Below are 13307 nucleotides of genomic sequence, written 5' to 3'. Positions count from 1 at the left end.
GAAGAACTATGATTCCTGTTTCAATTTTAGCCCTGTTTTGTTTTTGTTTCTCTCTCCACAGATCCTGCCAGACCTGCTGAGTTTCTCTAGCCTTCTCTGTGCTTCATACAGCAAGAGGTCTTCTAGTTCACTCTGCCTGTACTGGTTTTGTGAAAGAACAGGCCAATAGTTCCACTGCCCCATGTCCTTAACCCCATAGCTCTGCAAATGTTTCCTGCACAAGTCTTTATCCAATTTCCTGTTGAAAGTTCCTAGACCCTTCTGTCCAAATCGTCCATACTGACCAGATATCCCAAACTAAACTTGTCCCACTTTCCTGCATTTGGCCCACATCCCTTGAATCCACGGACCTGTCCAAATATATTTTTCAATGTTGTAACTGTATCTGCATTACCACTCCCTCTGGCAATTAATTCCACATATGAGCTACCCTATGTGTGGAAAAAGTTGCCCCTCAGGTCCCTTTTTAAACCTTTCCCCTCTCTCATTAAACCCCCCCTACCCTGGGGAAAAGAACTTGGCTGCTCACCCTATTTATGGCCCCCCTTTGATTTTATAAACCTCGATAAGGTCACCCCTCAGCCTCCAACATTTCTATTGAATCTGTTTCCAATGCCCTGCCAGGTGACTCATTCCAGATCATGACAACTCATCTATGTCCCAAAAATACCCAATTCCCATCACTCCTAGTTTTTTCAGCAATTACCCTAAATCCATGGCCCTCTGGTTACTGCTCTTCCTACAATAGGCCCCTCATTCTCCTTATTTCTGCTTGAATACCTCCATTAAATCTTTCCCTTCATCTTCTCTGATCAAAGACAACCCAGGTCAATCTTTCCAGTTTCTCCGGACAATCACAGAACCATAGAATTTGTTAGAGGTCATTCAGCCCACTGTGATTCCAAACAAGCATCATCACTAGTACCGGTTTCCTCCTTTTTATCCTCCATTACCCTGCAAAATATTTCTCTCCAATGTCCCTTGTAATGGACCAGTCCAAACCCCCCACCACTCAAATATTCAGATTGTCTAGGAATTGGAATCACTTAACTCTAACAGAAAATTTAACAAAACAATAGCTACAGTAACTATTACTAATTAACTTGTTCCAATACAGTAACATCCCCTTGGCAAAGGGCAACTTCAGAAAACAGACTCTGTGTGTGTGTGTGTGTGTGTGTGTGTGTGTGTGTGTGTGTGTGTGTGTGTGTCTCCTCCAGCACCACTGATCCAGAATCTGGTTTCCAGCATCTGCAGTCATTGTTTTTACCTCATTAATTTTAACCCTACTGCGAATCCTCTTGCAAGGATGCCTGCCTTGAAGTTTTCCTCCTCTCTCTACAAGAATCTCAGGGAGTCCCTCTCCCACTGCAACTCCCAGGTCATTTCCTCTGCCTTGAAGCTCTTCAACCATGTCGTGAAACAAACTCAGTACCACAGCCACATTTGCTTCCTCAGTTGCCTGCCTCCATAACCACCTATCCACTCCACCCTCTCCTCCCTGTCCTATCACCTTCATCCCCTCCCCACTCACCCATTGTACCCTATGCTACTTTCTCCCCACCCCCACCATCCTCTAGTTTATCTCTCCACCCTTCAGGCTCTCTGCTTTTATTCCTGATGAAGGGCTTATGCCCGAAACAATTATTTCGCTGCACTTTGGATGCAGCCTGAACTGCTGTGCTCTTCCAGCACCACTGATCCAGAATGTGTCTTTCCCATGCAACTCCCAGAGCAATGGAGGAGGAAAAATATTAAGAAAACAGTGAGTTAGCAGCTAGCAGGGATACTCTGCCTTCTAACCCTGCTGAGACCCCAACAACAGTTGCTACTGAAAGCCTACAAAACTAAAAACCCAGGTTCAGTGAGTGGGAGCTTGACCACACCCATTCAGGCTGCTTCTACTATTCCAACCTTAAATAAAAGAATCCAAAGCGTCTCCAGCTGTTTACAGAGTGCTCATTACCTCTCGTTCAAAATCAGGGTTTTGTTTTAAGAAAAGCAAAGACAGGTCTAAACAGCATCTCAAAGCCATGGCACCATCACACCCTCTCGAATGTCCCAATCAAACCTGCCTCCTCCAGTTTTCCAGCCAGTGTATTCCACACCCTCACCACTTGCTGGGTGAAAATGTTTTTTTTCTCCCACTATCCTTGCTGCTTTTGCACATTATCTCTCGTGTTTTTTTTCTTCTTTATGAGTAGGAACAGCTGCTTTGGGTTTGAAAACCAATGTCAGTCTCACTCTCCCCTGCATTTTCTCCAGTGTATAAACATCCCAGCTTCTTCAATCTCTCCTCATCACCAATGGTTCTCGTTCTTGGAACCATTTTTTTCTAAGTTGTGTCTGCGTTCTCTCTCCTATGCATTCGCCTCCTCCCTATAAGGTGCCACCCCATAACCAGCTGATCAGATTGCAGGGTTCTCTGAGCCACACAGTGTTCCTTACCTGATGGGTGCAGCCTCATCTCCCCTGTCCAGCCATTCTTGCGGTGGGATGATGTACATACACCACAACCCCCAGTTGTAGCCATGGGCTGCATTAGCATACTGCTGCACTTCGAAAGTGTTGTACTTGATGTTGTCGATTGCTGGCAGAATAATGCGGGTGTGGTCTTCCTTGATTCGACTCAGGACTGGCTGGACCCTGCACGGGAAATGGAAGCGCACAGGTCAGATACGTTATATTGCCATTCTCCACAATCTTGATGTGACACGCCTTTATAATAGATAAGCTGGAAGAACACTGCAGCATCAGCAGGTGGGCAAGTCAATGTTTCAGGTGTAACCCTTCTTCAGGACTGGGTTTGGGTGTGGGAGAAGCTGCAGATAGAGGGGGTGGTGGGGAAAGGTGAAGACAAGCATGGGGTACAAACTGGTTGGTCAATGGGAGGGATGAATCCGAAAGGTGGCTGGAAGGGATGGGGAGTGGTTGGGAAAGGAGGATATTTGAAATTGAGAACTCAATGTTAAATCCTTAAAACTGTAAGCTGAATCCTTCCAGCCACCTACCAGAGACATTCCTCCCACTGACCAACCAGCTCTTACCTGTCTTCACCTATGAGGAGAAAGTGAGGACTGCAGATGCTGGAGATCAGAGCTGAAAATGTGTTGCTGAAGAAGGGCTCATGCCCGAAATGTCGATTCTCCTACTCCTTTGATGCTGCCTGACCTGCTGCGCTTTACTAGCAACACATTTTCAGCTCTGTCTTCACCTATCCCCATCTCACCACTCTGCCCCCACCTCTCCCCCACACCCACCCCCAGCCCTGAAGAAGGGTTATACCCAAACTGTCAACTTCCCCTCCCTCCTGATGCTGCCTGCCTTGCTGTGTCCCTCTCCATCCTGATGCTGCCTGCCTTGCTGTGTCCCTCTCCCTCCTGATACTGCCTGCCTTGCTGTGTCCCTCTCCCTCCTGATGCTGCCTGCCTTGCTGTGTTCCCTCTCCATCCTGATACTGCCTGCCTTGCTGTGTCCCTCTCCCTCCTGATGCTGCCTGCCTTGCTGTGTCCCTCTCCATCCTGATGCTGCCTGCCTTGCTGTGTCCCTCTCCCTCCTGATGCTGCCTGCCTTGCTGTGTCCCTCTCCCTCCTGATGCTGCCTGCCTTGCTGTGTTCCCTCTCCATCCTGATACTGCCTGCCTTGCTGTGTCCCTCTCCCTCCTGATGCTGCCTGCCTTGCTGTGTTCCCTCTCCATCCTGATACTGCCTGCCTTGCTGTGTCCCTCTCCCTCCTGATGCTGCCTGCCTTGCTGTGTCCCTCTCCATCCTGATGCTGCCTGCCTTGCTGTGTCCCTCTCCCTCCTGATACTGCCTGCCTTGCTGTGTCCCTCTCCATCCTGATACTGCCTGCCTTGCTGTGTTCCCCCTCCCTCCTGATACTGCCTGCCTTGCTGTGTCCCTCTCCATCCTGATACTGCCTGCCTTGCTGTGTTCCTCTCCCTCCTGATACTGCCTGCCTTGCTGTGTTCCCCCTCCCTCCTGATGCTGCCTGCATTGCTGTGTCCCTCTCCCTCCTGATGCTGCCTGCCTTGCTGTGTCCCTCTCCCTCCTGATACTGCCTGCCTTGCTGTGTTCCCTCTCCCTCCTGATACTGCCTGCCTTGCTGTGTCCCTCTCCTTCCTGATACTGCCTGCCTTGCTGTGTCCCCCTCCCTCCTGATGCTGCCTGCCTTGCTGTGTCCCTCTCCCTCCTGATGCTGCCTGCCTTGCTGTGTCCCTCTCCCTCCTGATGCTGCCTGCCTTGCTGTGTCCCTCTCCCTCCTGCCTGTCTACTTTAGATACCAGTATCTGCAGTTTTCTTGTCTCTAATGAGTTTTATGATAGCTTTCTTAGGGCTAAATGGATCAAAGGGCATGGGGAGAATGTAGGAGCAGGATTGAAGTGGATGGTTAGCCATGATTGCAATGAATAGCAGAACAGGCTCAAAGGGCTGAATGGCCTCCTCCTGTTCCTGTTTTCCAGTGTCCCATGTTATCTATAGATTTCAGCATTGTGAATGGAGGTACTTCCAAAGCTCTGTTGCCTTTATCCCAACTTTGCACTGGTCCATGCCTTCCCATCCTCGCTGACCGCTTCCCCATTTGGCAACACCTTGGCTTTAAGATTCTCATCCTTGTTTTTAAATGCCCCGTTCAGACACTACCCCTTCTGATCTCAGTAACTTTCTCCAGCCCTACTATCCATGGAGATATCCATCCTACTTTGAAGCTGGCCAATTGAACATCCCTTGGTTTCAAACACTGACAGCCTCAGTCTCACATGAGTTCTGGAATTCCCTTTTTAAACCTCAGTCTCCCTCCTTCCTCTTTTTAAACTTCTCTGTCTGTCACCTGCCCTACTAGCTCCTAATGTGGCCCCACTTGCTTTGGAGTTACACCCAATACCAGATTCACAGCATCTGCAAACTCTTAAACACCAGTCCATAGACAAAGCCTGCATTCTGATCTGCAGCCTGAGGTATGTGAATGAAGGTAAACACCAACACTCCACTATTAGAATACACCTTTTCATGGTCACTCCAAGGGACAACTATTACCAAGGATGGTCACTCCCAGGAATGGTCACACCACCTCTTTCACAACTTCCTTGTGGTCCCACAGCCTGTTTCTCGGCTCCTGACCTGACTATGGGAGGTGACTGGAAGAGACCCATCTCTTTCATGTTACTGTTGCTGAACATTTTCACCCTGAGGTTAGTGTTTTGCACCCAGTTAAATCCCAGCTGGTAGCAAAGCAATACTCGCAGTTGACTCTAAGTTCCAAAGCCCCGGGCTAATGCTGTTTGAGTCCAACGAAAGCAACAGATGAAATTTAAAATTAACTAAAATCTGGAGTATAAATCCAACGTCTGCAAGTGGAAACTATGACAACTATCATTGTCATTAAATTTCCATCTGGTTGATGAATGCCCTTTAGGGAAGGGAACCTGCCGTCTGTACCTGGTCTGGCCTACGTGCGACTCCGACCCACAGCAACGTGACCTTTGAAATGATTCGGTGAGACCATCAGCTCAAGGGCATTTAGGGGTGGGCAGAAATTGCTGACCTTGTCAATGAGGTCAAAATTCCTTGAAAGAATTATTTTTTAAAACATTTTATGACCAATTAATTGCTATTGAAAAGCAACACTCTCTCTCAATTGAAGGGACCCAACAGGCATTTAATCAGCTTCTCCCGTTAATAAGGAAATTCAAAGCAGCTGTTAATTGAATGGAAATTTTTTAAAAATACAATGTTTGAGAAGGTTTGATTGTACTTATATAGTTTTAAGCATTCAATTTGATCCAATTAGGAACATATTTTAAGAAACAGCCTCCAGATAACTTTGATAGAATTGTACCAATTGTTTCAATATTCCCACAGCTTTCATAATGTACCTCAACTAATGGTATTGTTTAAAAATGAGTCATTGTGTAGATTTGGTGTCACGTATTGTCTCGTGACCACCTGTCCTAATAATCTCAAAAGAAGCAAAGCATTCAGTCAGGAGATGAGAGTTTAAGATCTGCAGTGCCATATCAGTATTGGCTAAAGTAAAATTCCAGTGTCCAATCACGTACAGAGTCGAAAAAGTGTTGCACTGGAAAAGCACAGCTGATCAGGCAGCATCTGAGCAGGAGGACAGTCTATATTTCGGGCATAAGCCCTTCATCAGGAATTACTGGTGAAGAGATTATGCCTGAAACGTCGACTCTCCTGCTCCTTGGACGCTGCCTGATCGGCTGTGCTTTTCCAGTGCAACACTTTTCAACTCTGACTCTCCAGCACCTGTAGTCCTCACACCTTTTCTCCAATCACAGACAAAGTCCAGGAGGAAAGATACAAGATAGAAAATCAAATGGCTTCAATTCTCTAATCCACTCATTAAATATGGGAAAACTTACATTCAGAATGTCACAAAGCATGTTATGTCCAGTGACGTTCTTCTGACGCATAGCCACTATTTTATCATTGGAAAAACAGTAGCCAATTTGTGGACAGGAAGCTCCCATGAATAACAATGTGATATTGAGCAGATAGCAATCCCAAAGGATAGTCACTCCCAGGGAGAGTCATTCTAAGGAATGGCCATTGTCTGAGATGGTCACTCCCAGGAATGACCACACCACCTTCTTTATAATTTCATTTGGAATCCTACAGCCAGCATTTCTGGGCTCCCAACCTGACTCTGGAAGCTGGACATGAGAAAGAATTTTTTGCAAATTTCAGCGAGGTTGATTTTGTAAGAGATCAAATGACAAAACGGATTCTTGGTGCAGGACAAAGACAGGACAGTCAAGAGAGAAAAGATGAGTCTTTGGGGAAGGTGATAGCCTAATGGGATTATCCGTGGACTGCTAACCCCATGACTCAACGTTCTGGGGACCCAAGAGATGGTAGAGTTTGAATTCAATGAAAAGTATTTCTGGAATTATGGGTCTAAGATTCACGTGTCAATTGCAGGAAAAATCCACTGGGTGACTAATGTCCTTCAGGGAAGGAAGCTGCCATCCTTACCTGGTCTGGCCTACATGTGACTCCAGACCCACAGCAATGTGGTTGAATCTTAACTGCCCTCTGGGTAATTAGGGGTGGGCAATAAATGCTGCCTCAGGATTAGAGTGGAGCTGGAAAAGCACAGTAGGTCCAGCAGCATCTGAGGAGCAGGAGGATGAAGGACTTTTGTTTTTCCAACACCACTCTAACCTTGACTCTGATCTCCAACAACTGCAGTCCTCACTTCCTCCTAATACATGCTGTCTGGCCAGCAATGCCACATCCCTGAATGAATTAAAAAAAAATAAATACAGGCACCGCATGTGTGAATATTGGCTTGCACCATTGACAAACTATGTCAGCCAATGCATTACGTACCTACAGCAATGTGGTTGATTCTGAAATGGCCGAGATTAGTGTGGTGCTCCAGCATCTGCAGTATTCACTCTGAAATGGCCTAGCAAGCCGCCCTGAAGCTGAGTGACTAGGGATGGGCAATTAATGCCGGCCAGCCAGCAATTCCCATGGCCCACTGGCTTTTCACAAACAACTCACCAGTGCCTTTTGCGTAGAGCAGGTTGGTCACCTGTTCCTGAATATGCCCAGCCTAAGGTAGATCCGGAGCCATGAGAATGCTAAGCCAACCAGTGTCATTGTGAGCTTGTACTATTGCTATACCCTAGGAGCATACCACATTGAGTGTATTCGAGTTGTCGTATGCCATTGCCAACTGTTCCACACTCTTCAGACACAAGAAGGGGCTTTTCCAGAGGCTTAGGTAGAATTATCACCAACAGCTTCTTACTTTTCCTGCCTCTCACTGTGCTGTATAGCTCTATGACATTGTGATTCAGGGTTCATAAGTAAAGAATGTTAACAATCACTTGGTATTCCAGAATTGGAACATATAGGGTGGCACAGTGGTTAGCACTGCTGCCTCACAGCGCCAGGGACCCAGGTTCAATTCCAGCCTCAGGCGACTGACTGTGTGGAGTTTGCACATTCTCCCTGTGTCTGTGTGGGTTTCCTCCCACAGTCCAAAGATGTGCAGGTCAGGTGAATTGGCCATGAGGAAATTGCCCATAGTGTTAGGTGCATTAGTCAAGAGAGAAACGGGTCCAGGTGGGTTAATCTTCAAGGGTTGGTGTGGACTTGTTGGGCCGAAGGGCCTGTTTCCACACTGTAGGGAATCTAATCTAATTTGAGTTTTACCCAGAAAAGACACATTCTGACTAAGCTTTTTATCTTGCACTCATCAGGACACTTTACAAGCGTTTTGGATCAGACTAGATCCCCCAAACTGTTACGGTGGGAGCCTAACTTTTAAAAAATATAAAATGCCCTGTGTAAGGCCCTGTGTTTCAGATATGATTCAATTAGTCCACCACTAAGCTTTGATGAAAACACACTTTATTCTTACAACACGGTTAAAATACTACAAAAAGAAGAATTGATATAACTTTACTCTATGGAAATACTTATGATAACGTAGTATTTAGTCACTAATCATCAATTGTTACAGTATAGGCAGCATCCTATAAACATCCTTACAGTTATGATTCTCACATGCTGTCTCTCTCCAGTCCAGAAGAGAGAAACAATCTTCTCTTTCTGGTTTTTTTTAGAGAAAGTCTGGCTTTCCAAGACTTCACTCTAATAGCAGGGAACTTGAGCTTTTAGCTCTAGCTGCCAGTAAAACCTAATCAACAAATGAAAACGAAGCCAAAATCCTTTTGGGTCTGCGTAGGCCTGACCCTACCCACTCTTGATTGTTTTATCTTACTTTTCAAAAGAAACACAGAGGGAGAATTCAAAGCTGTTTACCAACCATTTGTCTGAAAGAGACATTTCTGCACTATTGTGATAACACAAGAGAAACAGCATAGAACCCATCCCTGAAAGGGTACAGTATCATCACAGTGAGAAATACCATGTAGACAGAAAGCAATACTTGCATTTTGTCTGTTATTTCTTGCAAATTGTCCTGATGAGTACAAGATAAAATCTTCAGTGAAACATGCCTCAACAATTTTCCATAAGGATTAATATTTGTTTGTGGACTTCCATTTCATAGTTTTAAAGGCCCAGTCTTGATGAGATACTCTGAATTTCTCTGAACAAGAAACTGACTGGAGTCAACCACTTACAAAAGGAAATGCTACAGGAAGTTATCACTGACAGAGGGATCTGTGTTTATTGCCTAAAGCATTTCAAGAACAAATGTCCAAAATCTTTCCCTCCCCGATCCCCTGAAATCCTTAATCTTAGGTCTTGTTTTGCTCGGAATGAATTCATTGTTGAGTTTTTGAATGAAAGATTCATTCTATGTGAAGTGATGTCATAAAGCGTGTGAAACATCCTGGAAAAGTCTGGTCAAGGCAGGTGAAAACGAGCCCGACATTTGATGAAATAACAAGGTGTGGAACAGCATTACTCACCACCCAACGTTGAACTCGACATGAGCATCGAAAAACCCAACCACTGGCGCAGTCGCTACCTTCCAGCCCTGTATTCTGGCTCGAATCAGCCCTTCCCTCTTGCTATTCCGAACTATTTTCACAAGTCCTGGGTACCTTTTGTTGATATACTGGTCCAGATTGATTTTCAGTTCCACTAAAAAGAACAGAGACATTGTTGTATTACAAACCGAGACTGAGTTGGCTACATGTCTCATGAGTTCAACATCAGCCTTTCCCAGACTGTCCTTTCTGGACCACTGTTGAATATTTGAATCTGTGCCCCAATGGCAAAGAATTTTGGTGTAAATTGACCATCTTTGAACACGTTGAAATGTGAATGCAAGTTTAACTGACATACAGATCATTCTGCTATAACATGCATTTCATTAATGTGAATTCACTGTAATGTGACTGACAAATAGGGGATGCTGTTTCGAAAGTGCAAGTCTTTAAAATGTACATTGGCTGTAATGTAATTAAATCACCTACACCTTAAGTGTTATTTGTATTGTGCAATTCTTGTATAGTGTGGAGTTGCACAGCAACGAGACTATTGTGCTGTAGAATAAATAATGGTACATCAAGACAATTAATCTGGGCCCATGGACAATATAGGAGGAGAAAGCAAAAGAGAGAGACAGTGAGTGTTAGAAACAGCAGGAGGGACAGACAAGGTTGGCAGGTTTCAGTTCTGAAGAGAGATTGGACAGACTGGGGTTATTTCTCTTTATAGCAGAGGAGATTGAAGGGGAACATCATTGAAATGGATAAAATTGAGGACCATAGACAGAGTAGACAGGACAGAGGTGGAAGGATCAGTGACTGGGAACATAGATTTGACGTAAGGGGTAGAAGGTTTGGAGGAGATGTGAGGAAATTTTCTTCCAGCCAGAGGGTGGTGGGAATCTGAAACTCCCTGCCTGTAAGGGTGGGAGGGGCACAGATCTTCAGAACATTTTAAGAAGGCTATAGATGTGCACTTGTGATGCCAAGGTATACAAGGCCTGGGCCAAGTGCTGGTAAATTGGATTAGAATAATTAGATGGTGGTTTGCTTCTGTACTGGTCAAAATGAGTCAAAGCATCTTTCTCTGTGTTGTAGACCTCTATGACAGTGGATGTGTGAGACAGAGACACAGACAATGGAGAGCCAGAACCCGAGACTGTCTTGAGGGTTTGAAAGAATGGGTGAGAACACAGAGTCTGCAGAGTTACTGAAGGCCGTCGATTGGTGCCTCACAACGTTTGAATCAGCCATTAATGTATCAAAGCTGAGAATGCACCACTGTCACAATCCAGGAGAATTCGATTTGTGCAGATTTTACAGCACAGAGACTGGCCATTTGGCCCAACAAGCCCATGATGGTTTGGAGCCAATGAATGAAAGAGAGGGTAATGTTGGGGGGGGAGAGGGGGGTGGGAAGCAGCTGATATTTGCACTTCTGCTTCATATGAGTCTCCTCCTCTCAATCCTCCGACATTTCATCACGTGTGTTCTCCTATCACCTACCTCAGTTGTGTTCTCCCATCCAGCTCCCCCTTTAAGTATGTGTATTCTGTTCACCATAACCTGTACATGGAAGTCCCATTCTCCCCACTCATTGAATAAAGAGATTTCTACAGGATTGTCCTATTTTTGGAATATTTTTACCCAGTGAATTATGGGAACGGAAAACTCCCACACCCACTCAGGGGAGGTGATGGCTCAGTGGTTTTATCACTGATCCAGGCATAGTTCTCCAGACTTGGGTTCAAATCCTACCTTAACAAATACCGGAGAGCTTGAATTCAATAAAAAAATTAGAATTACAATTCTAATGATCGCACAGCTGTGGATGATTTGTTTGAAACCCATCTGGGTCACTCATGTCCTTTTCAGGGAAGGAAACTGCCATCCTTACCTGGTCTGGCCAATATGTGACTCCAGGCCCACATCAATGTGGGTGACTCTTAACTGCCCTCTGGGTAATTAGGGATGGGCAATAAATGCTGGCCATCCTGTGAATGACTGAAGAATAAATCCCTCTCAGCAGCTGCAGCCTACACTGTCATTAACAATGAGAGAGTAATATTGCTGATCTTGGCCAATCTAACTGCTGTAACCTCGTCTTTTGGCGATTTTATTTCAAGTCAACTTTTGGGGGGAATTGAGCTTTCACTAGAGTGCAGAATGTTAGGCGTTAGGGAGTGAAAAATTCTTCAAGGTTTTCCATACAGGATGTCCAACATCACCCAGGTCAGATTTAACTTCGATATGATGTTAGGGCCATAATTCTATAGATTTAAAATAATGATGGAAAAGGATAGACCAGATCTAAAAGTTGAAGTTCTAAATTGGAGAAAAACCAATTTTGACGGTATTAGGCAAGAACTTTTGAAAGCTGATTGGAGGCGGATGTTCACAGGTAAAGGGACGGCTGGAAAATGGGAAGCCTTCAGAAATGAGATAACAAGAATCCAGAGAAAGTATATTCCTGTCAGGGTGAAAGGGAAGGCTGGTAGGTATAGGGAATGCTGGATGACTAAAAAAATTGAGGAGAAAGTGAGGTCTGCAGATGCTGGAGATCAGAGCTGAAAATGTGTTGCTGGAAAAGCGCAGCAGGTCAGGCAGCATCCAAGGAGCAGGAGATTTGACGTATCGGGCATAAGGACTCCTGAAGAAGGGCTTATGCCCGAAACGTCGATTCTCCTGCTCCTTGGATGCTGCCTGACCTGCTGCGCTTTTCCAGCAACACATTTTCAGTAAAGAAATTGAGGGTTTGGTTTAGAAAAAGAAGGAAGCATATGTCAGGTATAGACAGGATAGATCGAGTGAATCCTCAGAGGAGTATAAAGAAAGTAGGATTATACTTAAGAGGGAAATCAGGAGGGCAAAACGGGGACATGAGATAGCTTTGGCAAATAGAATTAAGGAGAATCCAAAGGGTTTTTACAAATACATTAAGGACAAAAGGGTAACTAGGGAGAGAATAGGACCCCTCAAAGATCAGCAAGGTGACCTTTTTGTGGAGCCGCAGAAAATGGGGGAGATACTAAACAAGTATTTACTGTGGAAAAGGATATGGAACTTATAGACTGTAGGGAAATAGATGGTGACATCTTGCAAAATGTCCAAATTACAGAGGAGGAAGTGCTGGATGTCTTGAAATGCATAAAGGTGGATAAATCCCCAGGACCTGATCAGGTGTACCCTAGAACTCTGTGGGAAGCTAGAGAAGTGATTGCTGGGCCTCTTGCTGAGATATTTGAATCATCGATAGTCACAGGTGAGGTGTCGGAACACTGGAGGTTGGCAAACGTGGTGCCACTGTTTAAGAAGGGTGGTAAGGACAAGCCAGGGAACTATAGACCGGTGAGCCTGACCTCAATGGTGGGCAAGTTGTTGGAGGGAATCCTGAGGGACAGGATGTACATGTATTTGGAAAGGCAAGGACTGATTAGGGATAATCAACATGGTTTTGTGTGTGGGAAATCATGTCTCACAAACTTGATTGAGTTTTTTGAAGAAGTAACAAAGAGAATTGATGAGGGAGAGTAATAGATGTGATCTATATGGACTTCGGTAAGGCGTTCGACAAGGTTCCCCATGGGAGACTGATTAGCAAAGTTAGATCTCACAGAATACAGGGAGAACTAGCCATTTGGATACAGAACTGGCTCAAAGGTAGAAGACAGGGTGGTGGTGGAGGGTTGTTTTTCAGACTGGAGGCCTGTGACCAGTGGAGTGCCACAAGGATCGGTGCTGGGTCCTCTACTTTTTGTCATTTACAGAAATGATTTGGATGCGAGCAGTTAGTAAGTTTGCAAATGACACCAAAATTGGAGGTGTAGTGGATAGCAAAGAAAGTTACCTCAGATTACAATGGGATCTTGAC

The 13307-nt window shown here is 45.1% G+C and overlaps 1 protein-coding gene across 1 annotated transcript in view; it reads right to left on the bottom strand.

The window, feature by feature from the left end:
- galnt9 (polypeptide N-acetylgalactosaminyltransferase 9) overlaps positions 1–13307 on the bottom strand; it is a 282752-nt gene that overhangs the window by 195190 nt on the left and 74255 nt on the right. The window contains exons 4-5 of the mRNA XM_060843904.1: positions 9413–9587; positions 2449–2646 (exon numbers count right to left, since the gene is read on the bottom strand). Coding sequence (XP_060699887.1) covers positions 2449–2646; positions 9413–9587 — 373 coding nt within the window. The remainder of the gene's footprint in view (positions 1–2448; positions 2647–9412; positions 9588–13307) is intronic.

Source organism: Hemiscyllium ocellatum, chromosome 24 (assembly GCF_020745735.1).
Source record: "Hemiscyllium ocellatum isolate sHemOce1 chromosome 24, sHemOce1.pat.X.cur, whole genome shotgun sequence".
NCBI classification, from domain to species: Eukaryota; Metazoa; Chordata; class Chondrichthyes; order Orectolobiformes; family Hemiscylliidae; genus Hemiscyllium; species Hemiscyllium ocellatum.
The sequence above is the reverse complement of the archived record's forward strand: the minus strand, read 5'-3'. Positions and strand labels throughout refer to the sequence as shown.